The sequence below is a fragment of the Myotis daubentonii genome, chromosome 6 (genome assembly GCF_963259705.1).
Source record: "Myotis daubentonii chromosome 6, mMyoDau2.1, whole genome shotgun sequence".
Taxonomy (NCBI): Eukaryota; Metazoa; Chordata; class Mammalia; order Chiroptera; family Vespertilionidae; genus Myotis; species Myotis daubentonii.
This window is the reverse complement of record NC_081845.1, coordinates 1,195,803-1,220,080: the sequence shown is the minus strand read 5'-3', so window position 1 is coordinate 1,220,080 and position 24,278 is coordinate 1,195,803. Positions and strand designations below refer to the sequence as shown.

At 62.0% G+C, this 24,278-nt stretch overlaps 1 protein-coding gene and 1 pseudogene across 1 annotated transcript; both read right to left on the bottom strand.

Annotated features, from left to right (window-relative positions):
* Nucleotides 1-102: 102 nt before the first annotated feature.
* Nucleotides 103-13,468, bottom strand: RNASET2 (ribonuclease T2). Its single transcript, XM_059699862.1, has 10 exons — nucleotides 13,333-13,468; nucleotides 13,062-13,225; nucleotides 10,820-10,880; nucleotides 8,725-8,780; nucleotides 7,401-7,458; nucleotides 7,028-7,098; nucleotides 3,715-3,828; nucleotides 3,115-3,163; nucleotides 1,006-1,080; nucleotides 103-464 (listed from the first exon to the last, which is right to left on the bottom strand). The coding sequence occupies exons 2-10, from the start codon at nucleotides 13,145-13,147 to the stop codon at nucleotides 294-296; spliced, it is 741 nt and encodes a 246-aa protein (XP_059555845.1). The 5' UTR covers nucleotides 13,148-13,225; nucleotides 13,333-13,468; the 3' UTR covers nucleotides 103-293.
* A 5,766-nt stretch (nucleotides 13,469-19,234) lies between these two features.
* Nucleotides 19,235-20,842, bottom strand: LOC132236641 (nuclear receptor subfamily 2 group F member 6-like; annotated as a pseudogene).
* Between the last annotated feature and the right edge of the window lie 3,436 nt (nucleotides 20,843-24,278).

The following is a 24,278-nucleotide window of genomic DNA, read 5'->3' as shown; positions in this document are numbered from 1 at the left end:
GGGGGGGGTGGGGGGGACCACGTGAGTCCTCAGTCCCGCCCACCGGCCCCGACGCCAAGGTGTCGCCCGGCTTCTGAAGATGCGAAGAGACACACAGGGGAGGAGAAAGAGAAAACGCGCTTTATTCAGGGACACGGGACCCACTCCCACCCGCGGATAAAAAGCGAAACAGAACAGGCTGAGCCAGCGCGGTGGCCACGGAAGCCACGCGGTTCCGCTGCCTTGGACAGCAGGGCCTGTGGGTCCTCTCAGCACTCAGACCACCACCGGCCCAGACGCGGCCTCGGGCCGGGCTAGGGGGGTGGCGGGTAGAAGACGGGGCCGTCCTTGCACACCTCCAGGTCCTGGGCGAGGCCGGCGCCCCCCGCCCCGCCCGCCGGCTCCCCGGGCTCCGCACAGCCCCGCAGCTGCAGGTCCCTGGTGAAGCACAGCTCGATCTGCCCCAGCAGCTGCACCTCCTCGCCCTGCGCACGAGAGGGAGACGCTGGAGCCCTCGGACCGGGACCCGCATGGTCCTACGTGGTGGCCGGAGCTGGTCACCCTGGGCAGACCTAGAGCTGACCGACGGCCTCCCAGCCCAGACCCTGGGCACCCCGTCCTCCCACGCTGCCTGGGCAGGGCGGGTCCTGCTCCGCGGACAAAGCCCACAGCTCGTGTGTGAGCTGGACCGGTGGCCGCCGGGATCGCAGTGAACACTTCCTGCTCAGAGGCACGTCCCCCCTCAGCCCTCCCGGGACAGGTGCATCCTGGGTAGTAAGGGACGAACACCCTGTCCCAGGGCCTGGAGCCAAAGAACAAGGTGATTTACACACACACACACACACACACACACACACCATGCACCATGTGCACCCTACACAGCACATGCCTGCACCACACGTGTGCACACACACGTGCACGCCCCCCCACACACACACACAAGCAGCACCCGGGGAACTCCGCGGTGAGCACAGCCACCAGCAGCGTGGACCCGGCACTCGGCACAGAAGCAGCCAGAGCCCTGACCTGCTCGGGCGGGAGACACTGGATCTTGGGCGCGACTCCGTACAGGCTGGTGAGGGCGTCTTTGATGTCTGACACCTGAGAGGACATAACGGGCACAGAAATGGAACTCCCACGGAGAACCCAGCCGCCGTCCACGTGGCCATGACGCTGTTCCCACCCTCGCACCCCCAGCTGCCCTGGAGGCCTGGCTGATCGCGGCAGACAGGACAGGGACACGGGGGGGGGGCAGGGACACCGGGGGGGGACAGGGACACCGGGGGGACAGGGACACCGGGGGGACAGGGACACCGGGGGGGGACAGGGACACCGGGGGGACAGGGACACCGGGGGGGACAGGGACACCGGGGAGGGGGACAGGGACACCGGGGGGACAGGGACACCGGGGGGACAGGGACACCGGGGGGGGACAGGGACACCGGGGGGGGACAGGGACACTGGGGGGGACAGGGACACCGGGGGGGTCAGGGACACCGGGGAGGGGGACAGGGACACCGGGGGGGACAGGGACACCGGGGAGGGGGACAGGGACACTGGGGGGGGACAGGGACACCGGGGGGGGACAGGGACACCGGGGAGGGGGACAGGGACACTGGGGGGGGACAGGGACACCGGGGGGGGACAGGGACACCGGGGGGGACAGGGACACCGGGGAGGGGGACAGGGACACTGGGGGGGGACAGGGACACCGGGGGGGACAGGGACACCGGGGAGGGGGACAGGGACACTGGGGGGGGACAGGGACACCGGGGGGGGACAGGGACACCGGGGGGGGGGGGGACAGGGACACCGGGGGGGGACAGGGACACCGGGGGGACAGGGACACCGGGGAGGGGGACAGGGACACCGGGGAGGGGGACAGGGACACCGGGGGGGGACAGGGACACCGGGGGGGGGGGGACAGGGACACCGGGGGGGGACAGGGACACCGGGGGGGACAGGGACACCGGGGAGGGGGACAGGGACACTGGGGGGGGACAGGGACACCGGGGGGGGACAGGGACACCGGGGGGGGGGGGGACAGGGACACCGGGGGGGGACAGGGACACCGGGGGGACAGGGACACCGGGGAGGGGGACAGGGACACCGGGGAGGGGGACAGGGACACCGGGGGGGGACAGGGACACCGGGGGGGGGGGGACAGGGACACCGGGGGGGGACAGGGACACCGGGGGGACAGGGACACCGGGGAGGGGGACAGGGACACTGGGGGGGGACAGGGACACCGGGGGGGGGGGGGACAGGGACACCGGGGGGGGACAGGGACACCGGGGGGACAGGGACACCGGGGGGGGACAGGGACACCGGGGGGACAGGGACACCGGGGGGGACAGGGACACCGGGGAGGGGGACAGGGACACTGGGGGGGGACAGGGACACCGGGGGGGGACAGGGACACCAGGGGGGACAGGGACACCGGGGGGGACAGGGACACCGGGGGGGACAGGGACACCGGGGAGGGGGACAGGGACACCGGGGGGGACAGGGACACCGGGGAGGGGGACAGGGACACCGGGGAGGGGACAGGGACACCGGGGAGGGGGACAGGGACACCGTGGGGGGGACAGGGACACCGGGGGGGGACAGGGACACTGGGGGGGACAGGGACACCGGGGGGGTCAGGGACACCGGGGAGGGGGACAGGGACACCGGGGGGGACAGGGACACCGGGGAGGGGGACAGGGACACCGGGGGGGACGGGGACACCGGGGGGACAGGGGCACCGGGGGGGACAGGGACACCGGGCGCCCCGCCCCCCAGGACAGGATGTGGCCTCTGGCCGCCAGACCTCCACCTCCCGCTCATCCTCTCGCCCCCTCTGCACCAGAGCCTGGGGCCGGGCAGAAGCAGGAAGTGCCTGGTGGTGAAGCACCTGACCCGTGGCCGGGACCCGTGGCCCCTCACGGCCTGCCGCCTGGAGGAGGAGGAGGAGGAGGAGGAGGAGGAGGAGGAGGAGGAGGAGCGCCACAAACGCACGTCACTGCCGCTTCAGCACACACGGGCAGGAAGGGAGGTCGCGGGGCCCCTCTGAGCCCCTGCAGCGCCCGGGCCGGAGGGCATGTGCTGGGCACCGTGAGTGCGATGCAGCGGGAAGAAGCTGGAGTCACTCACCTGGTAGTAATTGCCCCCGGACGGCAGGACGCCCAGCTTCTGGAGCATGCTGGCCGGGAGGAAGGAAAAGGGCTGCTCAGCCAAGGTCCGTCCTCCTTTCTCGTTCTTTCCAACATCACTTCCCGGCCAAGTAAGATGCTCCTAGAGGCCCCGCTTTCCCCGGACCTCGGGCAGCGAGCCTCTGAGGACGGCCAGCCCCCCACACCCAGCACCTCCCCACCCAGCGCCCCCCCACCCAGAGCCCCCCACACCCAGCACCCCCCACACCCAGCACCTCCCCACCCAGCGCCCCCCACACCCAGCACCTCCCCACCCAGCGCCCCCCCACCCAGCGCCCCCCCACCCAGAGCCCCCCACCCAGCACCCCCCACCCAGGGTGTCTGCGCCCCGAGAGGCGGCCCATGTCCACACCGCGTGGCCGTGACCCAGGGGCCCGGGAAGGCCTGCAGGAGCGGAGGACGTCTCAGAACCGCCGCTCACCGGGCGCCCGGCCCTGCAGGGGCAGCTGCCACCCAGGGGCTCCGGGCCAGCGGCTGGGGCGCACCCGGGGCGGGCCGTCACCCCCAGTCGGGCAGAGGGAGGCTGCGGCCGGCGGCCCACCTGTTGAGGGCGAGCGCCCGGTACAGGTCCAGGGCCTTCCCGAAGTACTTCCGCTCGGAGCCGAGGGCGTCCAGCTGGGCCGCGCAGGTCCCGTGCTTCGCCCACTCGTGCTTCCTGGAGGCACAGGCTCTGCTGGACGTCAGGGGCCAGGGCCCCCCCGAGGCTCCCGAGTCCTCCCCCGGCACAGGGCGCCCCATGGCAGCCCAGGCGCTGGCCTCACCCCACCCACGCCTAGAGCGCCACCCCGTGAACACGCGTGGCCTCCGGCCCCGCCCTCCTCCCATGAGCACCGGGGGCTGAGCAGGAAGGCGCTGCCCCTCGCCAGCCCCGGCACCCCTCCCTCCCCGACAGCACCCGCAGCCTGGCCGGGCACCCCTCCCGCCCCAACAGCACCCGCAGCCTGGCCGGGCACCCCTCCCGCCCCAACAGCACCCGCAGCCTGGCCGGGCACCCCTCCCGCCCCAACAGCACCCGCAGCCTGGCCGGGCACCCCTCCCGCCCCAGCAGTGCGGTCAGTTCCGGGTGCCTGGCCGGCAAGGTGGGTCACTGTGAGACGCCGAGGCCTGTCCCCGGCTCGGCTCACGGTTAGGGCGTCCATGTCCGCGGAACCCAACCGCCCAGCCCGATGTCTGCCATTGCACAGCAGCTGGTATTCAGGAGAACGGTTACTGGGCATTCTCTACAGTGTAGGGCAGATGGAGTCTCCATTCTCACAGCTCCCCAGGCTGGTTTACAAGTGGGGAAACTGAGGCTCGGAGGGGCCGGCTGGGCACGCGCTACAGGGCACCAGCCAGGAAGCCCGAGCCCACTCTCGAGCCCACCCTGGCTTCCCGGTCAGGCCCTGCGGTGGCGCAGCCACCCGTCCCCCGTCAGTCGCAGACCACTGGCCCCCACCTCCACGTGAGCCATCGGCAGCGTGAAAACAGACGGGCCCCAGGCCCTCAGCTGTGCCAGCAACTCGTCAACCACGAGGTCTCCACAGGCAACATTCCCAGGAGCTTCCTAGAGCGCACACTCCCCGCACCTCAGAAATCCGCCTGGATGTGCACCAGTTCACCCCAAAATCCACCCGGAGCCGGGGTTCACCTGCCACCACGGGGAGACACACATGGCCGAGTCACTAAGTCCCTTCTAGAAAGGTCTCCAGAGTCGATTACTCGGGAACTTCGGACGCTCTGGGGGACGGAAACGGAGCCTCCTCCCCCAACGGGAGCTGCACCTGAGCTGCAGGTGGCTGGTTTCTGTGTGAACGGGAACAGTCACCCCAGGACCTGCTCCGGGGGGGACGGGGGGGGGGGCGAGCTGAGAGGTCCCAGCTCAGGGCGAAGACTCAACGACAACTGATGCGTGGAGCAGGGTTAACTCCACCGACGGAGGCTGCAGGACACACGCAGGCATCGAGGGGAACGCGAGCGGAAACACTCACTCCACTCACATGCTGGTCACCCCTCATCGGTCACTGACAAGCTTGGTTCAGTGAGGAACGTCCAATTCCAAGTGACCGGCTGGGCCGCCTCAGGGACCACGCTGAGCCCGTCCCCCGGCGAGCCTGTCCCCCGGCTACCCCATCCCCCAGCGAGCCCGGCCCCAGCTACCCCGTCCCCCAGCGAGCCCGTCCCCCAGCTACCCCGTCCCCCAGCAAGCCCGTCCCCAGCTACCCCGTCCCCCAGCTACCCCGTCCCCCAACGAGCCCATCCCCCAGCTACCCCGTCCCCCAGCGAGCCTGTAACGCCCACGGGCCTGGCCCTCGCTGGGTCTTTCCTGACAAGAACCCAGGGCCCCTCAGAGAAACTAAACAAAACAGTTCTCACGCAGCCGCTTCCTGCTGACGGCAACGCGGGGCCGAGGCCGGGACGTCCCTACAATCTCCCACCCCAAAGGCGACCTGACCACCGTGAGCCACGTGCGGCTATGAGGGGACAGCGGCCACGGCGCCACAGCCGCATCTCCACCTCTGCGCTGAGGCGCTCTGGAGAGCACACGCCCTCATTAGCGTGCGATAACCATTCTGTCATTCAGAACACGAAGACATGGGGTGCATGATTGCGCGACCCCACCTGAAGGGGGACCTCACTGCCGTTATCGAGCACCAACGAGGCGCATGCACGGCCTGCGCTGTTTGGATTACACCTTCCAGGCCCAGCCCCCCGCCCCCCCAGACCTGCTTTGTTGATTTATTTTAAGCCCCGTGGCAAGCATGTGGCCATCGCTGAACATTGTAACAACTGGCGCAAACACTGTGTTACTCAGGCCTCACATGGAAACATTGTAACACCTGGAAGTGTCACACTCCGTTACTTAGTTACGCCCCCTGCCCTCCCTGAAGTGGGAGGTGAACGCTTTTTCACTGTTTTCCTGGTTCCTTCCGGCCATTGTCCATGCGAAACCATCGTCTGGAAGGCAGGCTGCACAGACGCCAACGACAAACCTGAGCTCTCACGCCCCGGTTTCCCGGGCGCATCTCCTTTGTGTTGAAGGGAGATTTCAGCCCACAGGCCCAGGATCCGAGGGCCCTAACCCGCCCTCCTGCCACGGCCCGAGTGAAACCTCCCCCAGGACATCAGTGACCAGGCCGCAGACACCACTCTCCTCCCATTTCGTGTTCAGAAGCTCTTCTTTACATCTTAATCTTTTCCTGAAATCTTTCAGGTTAAATCAACCGTGTTGGACAAATTCTGATCAGTCGCACTCTGAATTATAAGGGGACACACGGGAGTGAGAAGGAGAAAATACAGGATTATCCTCAGTTACTAAAAATATCAGTAAAAAGAACGTTCATGTCTCCTTCAAAGGCGATGATTTTAGGAACTACTTTGGTGAAACAGCATTGTTCTCGTTGGCTCAGCTCTTGCTAAAGTGAAGTGTTTGACGGCGCATCCCGAGGGCAGAGCCGCAGCGAACCGCCCTCTCTCCTCCCCAAGGTGGCCCACGCACCTCTGCCCCCCCCCCCCCTCCCCGCCTCCAGGCAGCAGCACTCCTCCCAGAGCCACGCTCTCCTGTCTGACTTGGAGCGACGGCTCCTACGATGCGCAAGTTATCTAAACCCCGACAGAGAACATTCTCAAAACAAAGTCATGAATGCAATACCCATGAAAAACAAGCCTCTAAGCAATAAAATAATAATAATAATAAATAAAATTAAAAAAACAAGCCTCTAAAGGAAATTCCACTCGCCTCATCTTCCACCCATGGCCAGAGGGAGGAGCCAGAAGGGGAGGCTGTCACACCTCTCCGTGGATCAGGGGTCCGCGCTTGGCCACGCGGTTCCCCAGAATGTGCACGCGCCTGGGGCTGGAGACGGCGCGGAACTCACCACAAAAAGGTGCTGTTGGGAGACGAGTGGAGCAGGTCAGGCCAGTACATCTTCATGTCCTGCATGAGGTCCTGCGAGCAGTAAAGAAAGAACTTGGGTCCAGGCGCGGAGAGGAGCTGGTCCTCGGGCCCCTGGCGAGGGTGGGGGTGGGGGAGTGGTTGGGGGGGTGTAGGGGGCTAAATTCTGGGCTCATTTCGCCTCGGGTTGGGCCGAGGAGGCGAGGGTGTCCTGGGGGATGTGCGGGATTGCATGGCGCTGAGGTGCCAGCGTCCGGCCTGGCAAAGGCGTGCAGGACCCTCACTGCCCAAGGACGCCCTTGGGAAGAAAAGACGCGGCCCAGGGGACACCCTGGGACAGAAGCCAGCGTAGGTACCTTAATCTCGTCCAACTTAAAGGGCCACGACCGATTACACGAGTCCGCTCTGTCAGCCCTTGAAAGAAGAGAATAGAAAGGAGAGGTTAGTCTGGGATGGGCTCTGAAGAACCGAGGAAACCCTTCCTCAGGCGCGGAGGACATGGGGGGCAGGGGGGTCTGCCTGGGAGCCGCAGGCCATGCCTGTCAGCACAGCCTCAGCTTCCAGGACAGGGCTTTGGGGCAAGGCCAGCCTCGCACACACAGCAGGGGAAGCCTAAGGCACCCGCAGGGCGTGGAGCCAGCTCCCCGGGAGGGGTTTCCAGCGGGAGGCCTGTCCCTTTAAGAGGAGGTGAGGTTAGGAGCCCAGGTGCTGGGATGACCTTGCCCAGCATCGAGCCCACGCCCTCCTCCTCGGCGGCAATTCTGTCCTCACCGTCACCTCTGCGTCCACTGGCAGCTCAGGCCGCGAGGTGGCCAGCCCGCTCCCCAGACCCGGCCGTGTTTCCAGCCGCCCAGCTGCCCGGACCTGGGCCTGCGCTGACCGCCCGCTCCCAGGTGAGAACCCGGAGAGCCAGGGGCCCCGGGGAAGGCGGACTACAGGCCGGCCCCGGGCCCCCTTGAAGCTGCCTTCTGCTGACCCCATGCCGAGGGACACGAGGGACACGAGCACAGCAAAACCGAAGGGCCTCCTCTCCGCTGAGCAGCGGGGCCGTGTGTGCAAATTGCAGCACAAATCCGTGCACAACAGCAAGAGAACGAGCTACACAAAATGCCGGCAGAACCAGGAAATCAGTCTGGGCGGCTGTGAGGTGTCGCTAACATAGATCTTGGATAGAATTTATATTCATATTATCCTACTGCCCCCAAATGAGGACCCTAACATACACTCAGAGTCCCTAAGTGCATGTTTGGCCTAGACCCGTGGTCGGCAAACTGCGGCTCGCAAGCCACATGCGGCTCTTTGGCCCCTTGAGTGTGGCTCTTCCTAAGCCTTAGGAGGACCCTAATTAAGTTAATAACAATGTACCTACCTATATAGTTTAAGTTTAAAAAATGTGGCTCCCAAAAGAAATTTCAATCGTTGTACTGTTGATATTTGGCTCTGTTGACTAATGAGTTTGCCAACCACTGGCCTAGACTATTACTATTCTATCAAAACAGAACGACACAGCAGGATTGGGTCATGTTAGTGCTTTCCAACGAGGAGCTGGTCTACGGACTGAACCACGGGGTCTCGTAGAATGAACTCCCCACAACATCTCAAGTGTAACTCTCAGAACCAGACGCGCTCGTCTCTGGGGGGCGGCCGCTGGCCTGTGTGGTTCCCGCAGCGAGTACTCACCACAGTCCGTGGATCGTCCAGTAGTCCGGGGGGTCCCTGCAGCCGTCTTCCGCTCTCTAGGCAAGAGAGAGAGAACAGTTGGCTCATCGCTGACTTCACAGACTCAGCACCCTTCCTCTCTTTCGACACGAATCAATGGCAGGGCTAACGCAAAATAAGCCCCCTGCGAACTTGCAGTCAGTTCACCCCACAGTACACTCGTGAGGAAACTACACGGGCTGGGTGTCATCTCTGCAATGAGTGGACCAGCCCGCAGTCTACATGACAGAATTAAAACATCATTTTATCTCCTTTTATGTGCTCGCAAAGTAGGTCAAGCCGATGGAAACACTCCTATTTGCCGATGAATGATTCTATCGTATAAGCGCAGACAAACGGCTGAGGACCGGAGGCGGGTGACGCCCCATTAGCCTCACGTCTGTTCAGGCACCAAGTCCAAACACACCCGTGAGCCAGGGACTATCGAAAATCTGGAGCCAGAAGAATGCCCAGGTGAGAGCAGGAGTATATGATGAGAGAGAGAGTCACAGAGCTACGGAGCTCAGGGGCCTCCACACAGTTTAGCTAACACGGAGATTTGATAAGATAAACAGCCACCAAGAAATACATTGTCACTATCAAATGAAACACAAATAAAAAGCAGATGTTCGAGTTGACCAGGTGGGACCAGGTGGGGACCAGGTGGGACCAGGTGGGGAGCAGGTGGGGACCAGGTGGGGAGCAGGTGGGGACCAGGTGGGACCAGGTGGGACCAGGTGGGGACCAGGTGGGACCAGGTGGGGAGCAGGTGGGATTAGGTGGGACCAGGTGGGACCAGGTGGGGATCAGGTGGGGACCAGGTGGGACCAGGTGGGACCAGGTGGGATCAGGTGAGGCAGCGTTTGTGGGACACATCACCCGCCAGCGGGCCTGGCCCCCGCCCCGAGGGAAAGCCTCCAGCGCTACCCAAGCAGCTCAGCCCACACCACTCCTTCCAGACACAAACCCTGCTGCCCAGGAGCCAGAACCAGACGCCAACCAGACTGGCCGCCCCCTCCCCACCCCACCCCCACCCCAGCAGAGGCTGCTCTGCGGGAAGAGACAACCGTTGTAAAGCGAGACCAGCACGCCCAGCAGCTGCGCACAGGGGCGCCCACTGGTAGACACCTTTACGGTCCCGGGTATAATGTGGTGAGATAACACGTGACATTTCATTTTCCTTTGTCAACAGAAAAACCAGCCTGCGAGGAAGCGGAAAGAGGCCTGGTTACCCGTGGTAACCGCATGCTGGCAGGAAACCAGAGCCGGAAGCTCCGCAGGTCGCATGAGCTGACCAGCCACTCCGCTGCCAGCTGCCCCCCAGGAACTCCAGGAAAAGGCCTCTTCTGGCTGAGATTCTTGAGCGAACATTTCAGAAACATCATCAGTAAAATTAGGGAGAGCTCAGCGGGAGGATGAAACACCCCAGGTCGGGCAATTTACTTCCCTTTACAAACCGCCCACGGGGGTGGGGGGTGGCGACAGGGCCTGCAGGGGCAGGCGGAGGCGGGCCCCAGCTCAGACAGCCCCCCATCTTAGGCAGGGACCCCGGCTCAGACAAGACCCCATCTCAGATAGGACCCCGTCCAGTGAGAAAGACACCACCCGCCCCCCCACTGAGGCAGGGCTCCTCTGTGGTGACACTTAAGGGCACAGGGCCCAGGACAAGTCAGAGGCACAGACAGAAAGACCAACCCATAGGCGACAAGAGCAGGCCAAGGAGACAGGGACTGCCGTGTTCTGGGAGACATTTGCTTACAAAACATTTTTATTGATTTCAGAGAGGAACTGAGAGGGAGAGACACATCAATGATGAGAGAGAATCATCGATCCGCTGCCTCCTGCCCGTCCCTTTGGGAATCCAGCCTCCGGAACCCAGAGGACTAAAGCCCCCGTCCGAGCCCCCAGCGGCGGCGCTGTCACAGCCCAGGCACCTGCCGCAGGGCCCTCCTGGAGGGAGCGGCTGCCAGGACGGGAAGGCACAGCCACGCGGAGCAGCAGCCCCAGGCCCAGAGAGGAAACAAGCGAGACTTCTTAGGGGCGTCCCTGTCAGAGGGCCGCGGAGGCAGACACTCACCTTGCACACGGTCGCAGGCCAGTGGTGGACCATGATCAGCTTCTTCCACTCGTGGCTGCCACTGCGGAGACAAGGAACCACGCCCCTAGAGCTTTCCAGTTACTGAAAAATTAGCCCGTCCATCCACCTGTCCATCCATCCACCCATCTGTCCACCCATCCATCCATCTGTCCACCCATCCATCCACCCACTCACCCATGTGTCCATCAGTCCATCTATCTAGCCATCCATCCGAGCCCTCATTCGTTCAAGGTACAGTGAATACCTGCTACAGGCCAGGCATTTCTGTGGGACGGGGTTCCTGCCCTGAGTGGGGGACAGAGTCCCCAGGCACTATGGTGGGACAGGGATGAGCCCACCCTCCTGAGATGCACATGGCCGTGAGGGAGACAGGGGCCAAGTATGGAAAGCACATTCACAGTGTCATGTAGCTGCAAAGCAGTGAAGAATATCACCAAGCAGCGGATGGGCACAGCAGGGCAGGGAGTGGATGGGCAGGGAAGGGAGCAGGTGGGCAGGGCAGGGAGTGGATGGGCAGGGTGGGGAGTGGATGGGCAGGGCAGGGAGCGTGTGGGCAGGGCAGGGAGTGGGTGGGCAGGGTGGGGAGTGGGTGGGCAGGGTGGGGAGTGGATGGGCAGGGCAGGGAGCGGGTGGGCAGGGCAGGGAGTGGGTGGGCAGGGCAGGGAGCAGGTGGGCAGGGAGTGGATGGGCAGGGAAGGGTTGAATTGGGGTCAGGCAGCCAGGAAGGCCTGCAGCCAGGGAACACCCACCAGGCGCCTCTGTCCTAAGGGCTCAGGGGCTGGAAACAGACCCATCGCCCTCATCCCACGGTGAAACCCTCAGCACAAATTCGCTGAAGCCGCCGGATACCTCTGACCTCCCCCCATTCAGGGAGAGGCCTCCCTGCTCCCGGCAGAGGGGGTGACGTGGGAGCAGAGGGCGCCCCTTCAGACCCCGGCTCAGAGGGGTGGGGGGCTGGCAGCAGGAAGCTCAACCTCTTTGTCAGGCTCAGCAGACAGACAGACAGCCGGTCGCAGGTGAAAGTACTCAGATGGAGATTGGGGTTCATGGGGAAACAGAACTGGTCCCCCCACAGTCGCGCTCCTGGGTAAGGAGTACGCTGAGTAACACAGAACTCGGACGACATGAAACCTGGTCTTAGATCTGAGATGATGAGACCAGAGCTCGGCATAAAGGAAAAGCCGGTGCTGGCAGTGTGAGCAGCAGGACAGACAACAGGCAGCGTGAGCAGCAGGACAGACAACAGGCAGTGTGGGCAGCCGGCGGGAGAAGAGCCTCTTTCCCGGGATGCGGAGCCTCATCCCACAGGTGGAAACGGAGGCTGCCGGTGGGCGACCAGACCAGCCATGGGCGCTCCCGTAAACCGGAAGCCGCAGAGCACTGAGACGATGCCCACCTACACCCAGCCGTGGGGCGTGGAGCAGCTCCGGCCCCTGAGCAGAGGGGGCCGGTCACTGCGCCCTCGCCAGGTGGGACCAGGTGGGCCAGCCCTGAGCTGTGTGCCCTGAGGGGCTGCACCGCCTCTGTGTCCCGCCCGGGCCTAGGGCAGGGCGGGTGTCCGTGAAGCAGGTGTGTGACTTGGGGGGGGGGCGGACATATGCACATACTGCGCCTCCTTCTTTAGCTGCATTGGCTGGTGCCCTTGGCCAGGCAGGGTCTACCCGTTCCCCCCAGTAACGCCTCCCCTCGCACCGCACCCACTGTCGGGCAGGTGAATTTCTACTTCACAGGCGAGCAGAGCCCACGACGACCCTCAACCCCACGCCGGCCTCTCAGCGACCCTCTTAACCTGGTGGCAAAAACTAATGGCCGGAGCCCTTCAGAGCGTACGCTTTCCGGGGAGCCTGAGCTATCATGTTACCCCTCACCCTGTACCGCCAAACAGCCATATTTCACTGAAACTCTAACAAGCTGAACCCAGCTTCTCCAGCGCCTCCTGCACCGGGCGACACCCTCGATTAGTGCGATCGTCACCCAGATAATAGAGGAAAAGTTCAAGTCTGGCGCCGGCTGCAGGCTTCCTGTGCCGTCAAGCGACGGTCCCCTAGGACGCCGCCCGGTGCCCATCGACTCTCCGCCGGGACGGAGCCTGGGGGGGGGACCCCTCTCCCACCGCGGCTGGAGTCTACACGGAGGCTGCGCAGGGACCCCCACCTTGTCCACCCGCGCGGCCCCCCCCCCCAGGCTGGGACCCCACGCGCGCGCCCAGGGGAGCACCCACCTGCTCCGGAGCCCGCGCGCGCAGCTCAGGCAGAAGGCCAGGCCCAGGGCGCACAGGAGGGCGCGGCCAGGCGCGGCCGGCTTCATGGCGACCCGTGGAGCCGCGCAGCGGGGGCCAGAGGCTCGGCTTCCAAACCCGCGGGCCGACGGCGCAGGTCCCTGAAACTGGACACATTTCCTTAAGCAGCTCCGTCAGCCCGCCCGCGAGGGACTCCCGCCGCCCAGCTCCCGTCCCCCGCCCGCGCCCGCCGCCCGGAGCCTGCCCGCCGCACCCGCGATCCCGCGCCGCTGCCCGGCTGTCCCGGCCGCCGCTGCCACCGGGTCTGATCGTTTCCGCCCCCGGCGACCAGCTCCGGACCCGCCCCACGGCGGGCACGCCCTGCCGCCTACCGGGCGCCCGGCTGGCAGACACGCCCCCAGCCCTGAGGACACGCCCCCGGCCCTGAGGACACGCCCCCAGCCCCGAGGACACGCCCCCGGCCCCGGGGTCCCTCCTCTCTGGTCTCCTGCGAGAGGCTCTCCTTCCAGCCTGGCCACCCGGCTCACCGAAACTCATTAAAAGGTCGTGGCACTTTCCTTTCCCCCAAAATGACATCGCTGGGGGGAGGGGGGAGGCGGGAGAGACGGCCCACTGAACTCTGCCTGTCTTGAGGTTCAAGGCCCAGTGCTGTGTGCTGGCTCCCAGCGCCCGCCAGAGCTGATGCCACCCCCCTCCTCCGCCTCACCCCACCCCTGAGCACTTGGGGGTGATGTCTGCTTCCGCGTGAATTCTGGGGCCCCGCCCGGCATCAGTGGAGTGGAAAATAGTCTCCTGCTCCAAGTGGGGCACGGGAGCCACCGGGCAAACGTGGGGGGCATGCGGGGAATGACAGCAAACAACTGGGAAGAGTAATGGCTAGCGTAAGCGAGGAGGCAGCAGTGAGACCTGGGGGGAGGGGTCGAGGCAGACAGCATGGGTGCTGGGGGGAGGGTGCCCTGTGCCTGGGGGGCGGGGGTGCAGAGTAACAGGAACCAGGGGAAGCACAGATTCCTGGCCAAGCGGCGTGTGGGCGAGCAGCAGCTGCCGGGGAATTCGTCAGATGCAAACTAGTAAACAGCACAGCCAGCCGGGGAGCCAGGGTCCGCGTGCGGGGACCTGTGGTTCCTGCAGATCCGCACCGTGCTCCAGGAGGCAGGTCCAGGCCCTTGGGGTCAGGACCCTGAGAGCCCAGGCAGGGTGCCTGCTAACTGGGTCCGAGGCCACATTCACTGGCGTCTCCAAAGGCACAGCCCTGTCCTGCCAGAGGCCCGGGGGCCGCGGGGGGCTCTGGGTCAGGCTGTCCCCTTGGAGGGCCCAGGGTGCCCAGCCGGGGGACGGGGTGTGAATTTAGATTCCCCTGCTCCTACCTGGGTAACCTGGGAAGCGAGCTGGCCTCTCTCAGCCGGGTTTCCTCATCTGTACAGCAGGAACGCCACGCGCTCTCATGGCTTATAGTTGGGACTAGAGAGTGAGACGAAATCAGGCCCCACAGCTCCTCTGAGCTGGCAAATAAAGGACTCTCTTACCCTCACTCTCTGGTGACAAATTTTAGACTCAAGACCAAGGACTCAAATCCAAATTTTTACCCAAAAGCCTATTCCTGACCCACTTCTGACCCCATCATAAAAGGCTTCAGAAAAGGAAAAGAAAAAAATGAGCTCACCCTCACGTACGCACACACGTGCACACACCGGCAGACACCACTGTGCACTCCCACATATTAGAAAAGACTTTACTTTGCAAAACTTACCTCTAAACAGTAAGTGGGCACCTGAGGATTAGTCCTAGCCCAGCGGCCGTCCTGTAGAGCGCGCTGCATTACACAGAACGGCTGACTCTCGCATTAACAGGCAACCGGGCAGTTTACAAATATTTTGCGTTTTTAAAGGGTTTTGTACATGTATAAACCCCTTTACCATGCATAAACAAGGGGTGGTGACTGCCTGCTGCGAGGAAACCTAGAGGCCGGAGAGTCAGAGCAGCAGAGGCGGGCGGTTCCCTGGTAGTCACGCTGAGAGCCCGGACCCCGCAGCAGCTCGTGTGAGCTCCCACTTGAGCCCGCCCAGCCCGCGCAGTGAGAGGCCGGGCACGACCAACCCAGGTTTACAGGCGAGGAGACCGTCACCAAGGGCTTCACCGATCTTCACAAGGACGGGCAGGCGGGGGCCAGGCCTGACTTCCTGACTGCTAGCCCGGCGCTGCGTTTCTGATGCCTGGGATGCCAGGGAGGGACAGACCCAGGGAGCAGGGTGCCCACTGAACCCTGCCCGTCGTGAGGTTCAAGTCCCTGTGCTGTGTGCTGGCTCCCAGCGCCCCGCCAAGCTGATGCCACCCCCTCCTCCCCCTCCCGTCTCCATGAGAGGGCTTCTCAGTGAGCATCGCACCCCAGGCCTTCAGCACGAAAACCGACCACCTGGTTCCCCAGGTTCCAGGCCTAGTCAGGCCCCGCTGAGTGTGCACTTTGGGGTTAGGCACGTTAAGGCAGATCATGAACCAAAGGTCACAGTTATTGGGAGCGACATTAAGGTCTCAGTAAAGACCCTGCTAACAACAGGGCCGTCTGCCCAGAGTGTGCTGGGCGCCTGAGGGCAGCACGGAGGGCAGGAGCTCCCACCCCTGCAGCAGCTCCTACAGGCTGGCCCACCTGCCAGGGGCGCTGGGTGGGGGTTCCCGGCCTCCCCTGCCTCTGCTTCCCCTGCTCCAGATTTTAGGGAGACTCTTTTTTTGTGCTTTTTCTTACAAACTCTTTGCTCTGTGTAAATATAGCAAACAAATAAATATTGGGTTAAGAAACCGATTGGGTACGTTTACATAATGGAACACTGCTGCAGCCCTCGGCTGTAAAAAGGAAGGGACCCCCCCCCCCCCCAACAGCGTGGAGGGACCTGGAGACTCCACCAAGCGAAATCAGCGGGGGAAAGAGAGATAGAGAGGGGGGGGGACCCCACAGGACCCACCCACATGTGGAATCCAAGGGACAAACCAACAGAAAAACATAGGCTGTTTCCATCAGGTCCACAGTGCAGTCCTCACTGCTGTGCTCACCGTCACAGAAACGCCGAGCCGATGGCCTGCGGCTGCTCTCCAGCCAGTGCCCGGCCAGGTAGCTGCTCGTGGTAATTGATGCCTCTGTCGACAGGGCGTGTCTGCTGCCGTAGCGGGGTGCCTGCTGAGATAGGGGTGCTTTGTCATGATACTGGGGGCGCCTTCATGATAGCAGGGCACCTGTCGCGATCGTGGGGACCCGTCACGGCAGCGGTTGCCTTACACGGTACTGGGGTGCATGTCGCAATGCTGGGGTGTCTGTTGCAAGGCTAGGGTGCCCATCAGGGTAGTGGCTGTCTGTCGGGAAGTGGGGTGCCTGCTGCCTTAGTGGGTGCCTCTGCCTGTGTTTCTCGTGATGGTGAATCTAGACACTTCGCTGGTGATGGTGTGAGCAGCTGATGTCACCACAAGTGCCGGGGCCGAGCACCTGCAGAGGCCGGCACCTCCAGACCCTCCCACCCCAGAGAGACCCTGCGTGAGCCGGGCAGAGGGGCCCCGCGTCACGTGGGAGGCTCTGCAAAGGGAATCTCGCGCTCCAACCCGTCAGTCACAACAACCCCCTTCACAGAAGCGCTGACGAGTCAACTTACAAAAACCTCCACTCCTTCCACCACAGAAACTTCCTCCTCCCCCGCAGCTGGAGGACAAGGCCCCTGCGGGTGCAGCTGGGCTCCCCCAGTTCCTGCCCCTCCGGCCTCGGTTCCTCTTCCTTGGCGCCTGGCCCTCCTCGCCACCTGCTCCCCAGACCGACGGCGCCGTGGACATGCTGCCTGGCTTCCCCGGCCCGGGCCTCTGGGAGCTTTTCAGATGGAAGGACAACCAGAACCTCCTGGCAAAGTCCTGAGCTTCCCCCCAGCCCTGCCCGGCCTCGCCTGCCCTGAGAGGGACCCTCCTCCCGCGCCCTGGGTGGTGGCTGCCCGGCGGATGCAGCGGAGGCTGCTGGGCCTGCTGAGGTCGTGTGGCCGCCGCGGCTGCCTGTCTCACCTGGGGATGCCCACGGCGATGACCCAGCCAGCAGCCCTGCGGAAGCAGGACCCGCCAGGCCAGGCTCATGGGCAGGCCCTGGCGGGCTGGGAGCTGGCAGCCCCACTCACAGGTGCCCCACCCGCCTCCGACTCTCCCCTCTGAGGCCCCCACACTGCAAACCAGAACCAGGCCGCCCTGTGTGCCCACCGAACCACGAGGAGGCCACTGGCTGCCCCGCAGGAGGTGGGCGTGGTCTTCCCACGGCCTCAGGAGCTGGGACTGTGGTTCCCGACGGAGGGAACTAATCAGGGGCGGGGACGGAAGCCGGAAGCCTTGGGGAGCCGCTGTTCTGTGGGTTCACTTGAGCAGTGTGCGCGTTCCACGTAACTACGAGACACAACTGAACTCCGAGGACGCCACCTCCTGACACAGGGACTGAAAGCAAAGGGAGAGAACTGTCGGGCGTATCTGAGGCCAAGAGGACGCCTCAGGTCCCACTTGTTCGCCATCACAGCCATCACACGTGTTGTCAGTGGGAGGCTAAACGGAACAGCAAAGGAGGAAGGAGGTGAATGCAGCTGGGAGGCCTCCGGCTCACAGAAAGACACAAAACCCAACGTTACAGAAGCCAGGGAACAGGAAAAACGAGGTCAAACCCTTGTGCTAAATTTGCATTGCAAATCTCAGGAGTGATCATACATTTTCTACAGAAAGAAAGAACAGAAACAGCGGAACAAGAAGGCTTACTGCCCCTCTGGCCTCTGGCAGTCCTGGTCCCGGGGACCAGCTCAAGGCCACAGCACCGGACCGAGGCCTCTGGGCGCACCCTCTCCCCCTGGACCAGGGCTCCTGGAGCCACGTGCAGGCTGAGCCTGGAGCCCCGGGCGCAGCAGAGCAGGAGGTGGCCACACGCCAGCCCGGCCGGCCGGCGGGCTCACCCCCGCTCCTTTGAAGAAGGCGCACATAGCATTTAGACTAAGTAGCGTCCCCTCTTTAATCTGTGGCCCATTAAGTGCTTGAGAAGAGATGAAGGGGAGACGCCAAGATATATGCAAATGAGACCAAATGAGAAAGCCCTTTCATCCTGAATTTATTTGTAAATGTCAGTGTGAACTCCGATGTGTCTCCCTTAAACCAAACCAAACGTGTGCGTTGATGGATGTGGAATTGGAGGCGTGCATATGACGATACAAAAAGGGATCCTTTCTCAAGTTACAAAGGCACATTGATAAAGCAGTCCTCAAATCAGAGCATCGCACAACCCAAAGCACAACACACAGACGCGCGGGCCGAGGCCAGGGTGTATGATGACTACTGAGGTTTGCGATGCAAAACATTTTTTTGTGATTAATTAGTATGTAGGGTCCATTATGCATGATCCAAAAGTCAGAGCCCAATAATCCAAAACTTACACACACAAAATTAGGAAGGAATATGCATTTTTCTCGGAAGATCCTCTGCGGCTTCAATCTGATTCTCCTGTGATCCAAAGAAGATTAAGAACCACTGAAACAGTAATTTCTTTCCGAGCTATTTTGATCACCATCAAAACTGAAGGGATAAGGCTCATCTGAGTTATTTGTTCTTCTAACACTTTAGTAAATGGTTTGTTCAAACATGCAATTACATGAAACAATGAAACCAAGTTTTTGACCTAGGGTAGACTCAACATGATGGGTGAGGCCTGTCTCACATTCAGTGGAAGTAGTAGTTAGTGGTAGTTAGTGGTAGTTAGTAGAAGTAGAGCAGAAGGGGAGAAAAGCCCGTTAACAAAAAAACTTTTAAAAATGAACCAACGGTCGTAAACTAGAGCAATTCTATCTCAAACAAGAACGACGCTGTTTGCGATCAGGGGGAGCATTTATAAAGGCAGCTCGTGTATCAGAACATGACACTCGGACAAGGAGAAGTTTCTCCTCTTCGGATGAAAGCTGCCTGAGGCTTCAGAGGTGACCAACAGCTACTCTCGCAGGTGCTCTAACAACTGCTGGGTTTGATGGTCCTTCAGTGGGAAGCCACAGCTGGGTCCAAAGTCAGAGTCTGTGTTTAAGGGGAGAGTTGATTCGAACTTGACCCTCGCTTTGTATTATTTGGATCACGGCAAACGCATCTAGGGAGCAGAGCAAATGCCTGGCCGAGGTGAGAGGTGTCAAGACGTTTTGAATTGGATGCAATTTATTTTAAAGGTCCTTGAAAGTTCACGTGCAGAAGGTCTGGCAGTGTTTGTTGTTTGTTTTCCAGGTAGGAAATGCCTTTATTATTGGCCTTGATTCATTCACGATGTAGTGGCCAACGCGGGTCACGTGTCCAGAAGAAGCCACCGGGTGCACGCAACTCCTTCCTGGCTACGGCTGCCCCTCCGGTCGACACCAGGCCTCTGCCCATCACGGTAGGGAACCAACCCCACCATCCCAGGAGTTCATGCCTGGGGCGCTGAGGGACAAGACTGTCCCGGGATTAGAACCTCAGTCCTCCCCATCTTGGCCAGGAGGTTCTGTGGAGGACAGGGCCGGAGCCGGGACAATCAGTCACTTGTTGGTTTCATGATCATTTAAAAAACAGAAAAGACAAACATTTCACAGTCTTTAAAAAATAGGAGTCTGAGGAGAGAGGCTGGAGTCCTCAGTCTGGGAATCCCCCCTGAGGCTCGAGCAGCCACATCCGTTGAGGTCTGCAGACCCGGCCATGGCGCCCCGGGTCCTATCCCGTCACCGGCCTGAGCCACAGGGCCAGTGGGAGGGACTTCCAGACAGCGGCATGTCTCGAACCAGCGTCTCCATGGATGCCTTGTCCACCTGGCGCATGAAGAACAGCTGGGAGGTGAGGGAGGCAGGGGCGGCACGCAGGGCGGGAGCCACAGCAGCAGGCGCCCGAAGCGCTGGGCTTGGGACGGGACTGGGCCCGCAGTCCTCAGTGAGGGCCCCCTGTGCCTTCTCCTGGCGGCTCCCCACGTGCGCTGGATCTGACCGCCACAGGCATCAGGTGTGAACAGCGCCATGGCCTGGAGGCAGCCATATTCTGCGAGTCCACCTGCAGGCGGCCCAGCTTGTCCACCTGCTCCTGGGAGGTGCGCACCGGATCCATGAAGGCCACGGCTCAGTCCGTGGCCATGGGTGCAGCGTGCTGTGTGCAGGGGCAGCTCGGCCTGCGCGGCCTTCAGCACAAACAGCTCGCCCCACCTGGTTGGTGACGGGCAGGTCAGGGAAGAAGGGTGCGGGGCACGCCCACTCCACTGCGCTCAACAGCAGGCGCGCTGCCAGCTCACACAGGTGGTCGATTCCCAGCACTGCGCCCGCTGAACCACCGCCTCCGCCAAAGCTGCCCGCAGCTGCGGGGTCAGCTCCGACACAGGCTGCCCCGGGAAGAGGTCCCCGCCTGCCACCACTGCTCCTTCTTCAAACACAGCCAGTCATTCCAGTCATTTCTCCTGCCCTTGGCCAGGCTCACCCCCACGCGCGCCAGGCTCACCGGGCTGGGCGTGGTTAAGTACTCCGGGGGTTTGAGTTCGAAATTATGCTCAGGAGACTCTGAGAGCTGCCAGGTGCCAGCCCTCGTGGTGTTTGCAGAACCAGCTGGTCCAGAGACGCTCCTCCTGCCCAGGGGTGAAGCTGGCAGCCTGGGCTCCTGGCAAGCCCCCCATGGCCAGGCCGCCCCCCTGCCTCCAGGCTGCTGTAGTTGCTATGACTGGGGCACAGCGCCCGCCCTGCCTCACCTGAGCTCAATCCCGGATGGCCGTGACGCCTTTGCCCCATTTTGCTTCCATTAAAAATGTCTGTGTATTTCCAGCCCCCAGCCACCGGCTTCCACCAGCGGAGGCAGCCTGAGCCCTGGGACTCCCCTGAGAGGAGAGGTGCCGGGGTCCAGCCCCAGCGGGTCCAGGGGTCCCCAAAGGTGTGGACGGAGTCGGCGAAGAAGGAAGGACACGGAGACAGCGTTCAGTTGATCAGCAGCCTAGCCAGGATCTCTAGCCCAGATCTCCAGCCAAGTTCTGGTCTGGATCTCCAGAGAGGTTCTGCTTCAGATCTCCAGCCAGGTTCAGTCACCAGGTTCTAGTCAGGTTCTCTTGCCATGTTCTATAGTCAGGTTCAGTCCAGGATCCCTTGCCATGTTCTCCCGCTAGGCTCTGTCTCTAGGCTCCGAGGCCAGTCCCTCTCCAGGATCCTCCGGCATGCTCTCTCCAGCAAAGTTCTTCTGTCTCTAGGCTCCGTGTAGATTCTGTCTTCTTGATTCTGTTCTAAGTTCTGTGTGTTTCTGTCTTGTTACAACTGTATTTATACCAGTTGATTTAATCCTATCAATCTCTATTACAAAGGTTAGGGCGTTTCTTATCTCCATTCCAGGGAGAAAAGATTATGTAGTTTAAGCATGATTGTTCGTAGTTAAAGGGATTAATTACCCGCCTGGCACTTAGTTGAGGGGTTTTATTCCCTCCCTAACTTCAGGGGAAAATCCCTACCTGGGGAAAACAACCTTTCTCAGAGACCTTGGTTAAAACACATAGTGCCAAGAAGGTGAGCAAACATATTAAGAACAGTATGCCATATATGCCAGGTCCCTTGAAACAGCAAGCATGGACCGGCTCCCGGCAGAGAGGGATGCCGGCCTGGGCGGGGAGGGGCCCCGGTGCTGAGACCGCACCCCTAGGGTCGCCCTGGCTCAGCCTGACTAGCTCAGGCTGGCACCAGCAAAGCCCCCTGGGTCACAGCATCAGCCACCAAACAGGAGCAGGAAGCCGGCCTCAGCGGGTCTCCCCGTGCTGTGCGCTTCCTCCTCCTCCAGAGGGAGCCACCCAGGCGGAGGGAGGGGAGGGCGGTGCTCGATGCGGTCTCAATAGGCGCCTCCCAAAGCCGGTGCTGGGTGTTTGGTGGATGTTGGACGAGAGGTCCGGATCCTTCTTCCAAGAACACACAGTCCAGTGGCTCTTCGTCGTTCCCAACAACAGGAAGGCAGCGGAAACGAACACTCCATATCTCCCCCCGCAGATGGGCACACCGTCCGCAGGCCAGAGGCACTGGGCTGGGCTGGGAGCAGGGGCTGCACCCGAGGTGGGTGTGGAAGCCACAGCATCGGGGAGGGATCTGTCTTGTCCCCACAGGTAGGGAGACACAGGGACCAGCAGCAGGACGAGAGCCGAGGGCCCGGGTGGCAGATGGCGAGGCCGGGGCACGAGGGCTGAGAACGTCAGGGCATGCGTGTTCCCAGCCAGTCCCCCGGGCCCTGCGGAACGTGAGGTCACTGCAGTTCTGCCGGGGCCGCTGCTCCTCCTGCACCGCACACCCCGACCCTTCCTACCTGCAGGGTTTCCAGTAAACACTGTACCTGCATTTCCTCAACAATAAGGCTGTGCCGACTGCCCCGTGTCCATCCCGCAAGGCCCCCTCCGAGGCTGGGACCCTCTGCAGCTCCCACCACCCGCCCAGGACGCCTGGGAGCCTGGCCAGCCAGCGGGACCCCACCACGCGCCCAGGAGAGCACCCCCCCTCCGGAGCCATGCGCGGCTCAGGCACAAGCCCAGGCCAAGGGCCCCCAGGAGGAGTCGCCAGGAGCTGCCGGCTCATCACGGAGCCGGGGGAGCCACGCAGTGGGGGCCAAAGGCTCGGCTTCCAAAGCCCACGGGACAGACGGTCCAGCCGGCCCTGCGTGTCCCTGAAACTGGACACATTTCCTTAAGCGCCGGCCAGTGGAGGCGGGCAGCTCCGTCAGTTCCCGCTGACCAGGCCCCCGCGGCTCATCCCGGCCTGAGCCGGCCTTCCTGCGTGGACCACAAGCCCAGACCCCACCAGCAGCGCCCGCGTCCCTGCCGGCACTGCTACCCCCGCCGCTCCTCCTGCCTCACTGTTACGGGAGCCTGGGTCCTGCTGGGACGTTCGTGCTTAGAGACCAGTCCTGTGTCTGTGGCCACGGGGAGCCGCCGCTGCTGGGCCTTTCAAAGGCAGGAAACGCGTTTCGTTGGTTTGGTTTGGTTTAAGGGAGACACATCAGAGTTCACACTGACATTTATGAACAAATTCAGGATGAAAGGGCTTTCTCGTTTGCATATATCTTTGCGTCTCCCCTTCATCTCTTTCCAAGCATTTAATGGGCCACAGATTAAAGAGGGGACTCTACTTAGTCTAAATGCTAAGTGCTCCTTCTTCAAACACACCCAGTCATTCCAGTCATTTCCCCTGCCCTTGGCCTGGGGGCTAATTAGACCTCGGGATCATCTACCTGGACCTGATCCAGGTGAGGCTCACCTTGTCCTGACCAGCTCGCCGCGGCTGTCTCACAGGTGCAATGCCGTCCTCATCTTGGGAAGCCTGTGCCGTGGGTGGTCCCTGGGCTCGGCACCGCGTGAACCTGTGCACCTGTGTGTTCATACAGCCTCGCTCGGGCAGGGGACACGTGAAGAGTGGGTCGCGGGACGAGAAGAGGCTGCGTCCTGCTGGACCAGCAGCAGGACGAGAGCTGAGGGCCCGGGTGGCGGATGGCGAGGCCGGGGCACGAGGGCTGAGAACGGCAGGGCATGCGTGTTCCCAGCCAGTCCCCCGGGCCCTGCGGAACGTGAGGTCACTGCAGTTCTGCCGGGGCCGCTGCTCCTCCTGCACCGCACACCCCGACCCTTCCTACCTGCAGGGTTTCCAGTAAACACTGTGCCTGCATTTCCTCTTCCTCGTGACTTCAACATGTCCTTTTCTGTAGCTTTATGGTAAGAATGCAGCGTATAAGACATGTAACATACAACAGTATGTGTTAATGATTTAAGGCAGTGGTTCCCAAACTTATTTGGCCTACCGCCCCCTTTCCAGAAAAAATATTACTCAGCGCCCCCTGGAAATTAATTTTTTTAAAATTTTAATAGCAATTAAACAGAAAGATATATGTATTAATGTTTCTACCTTTTTCGTAAAATATAGTAAAGAAAGGTGTAAATTAGAAACATTGAAGTTTGAAATTATGAAACTGTTGAACTCAGAATAGAAAGGTAATATAAAAAAAGTTAAAACAAATACACCTGTGACCATCGCCGCCCCCCCATCGCTGCAGCGCCCACCAGCGGGCGGTAGCGCCCACTTTGGGAATCACTGGTTTAAGGCTATTTAAGACTAACAGGCTGTTAGTAGTTAAGTTTTGGGGGAGTCAGAAGTTACACACAAATTTTTGACTGTGTGGGGGTTGGCACCCTAACCCCATGTTGTTTAAGGGTAA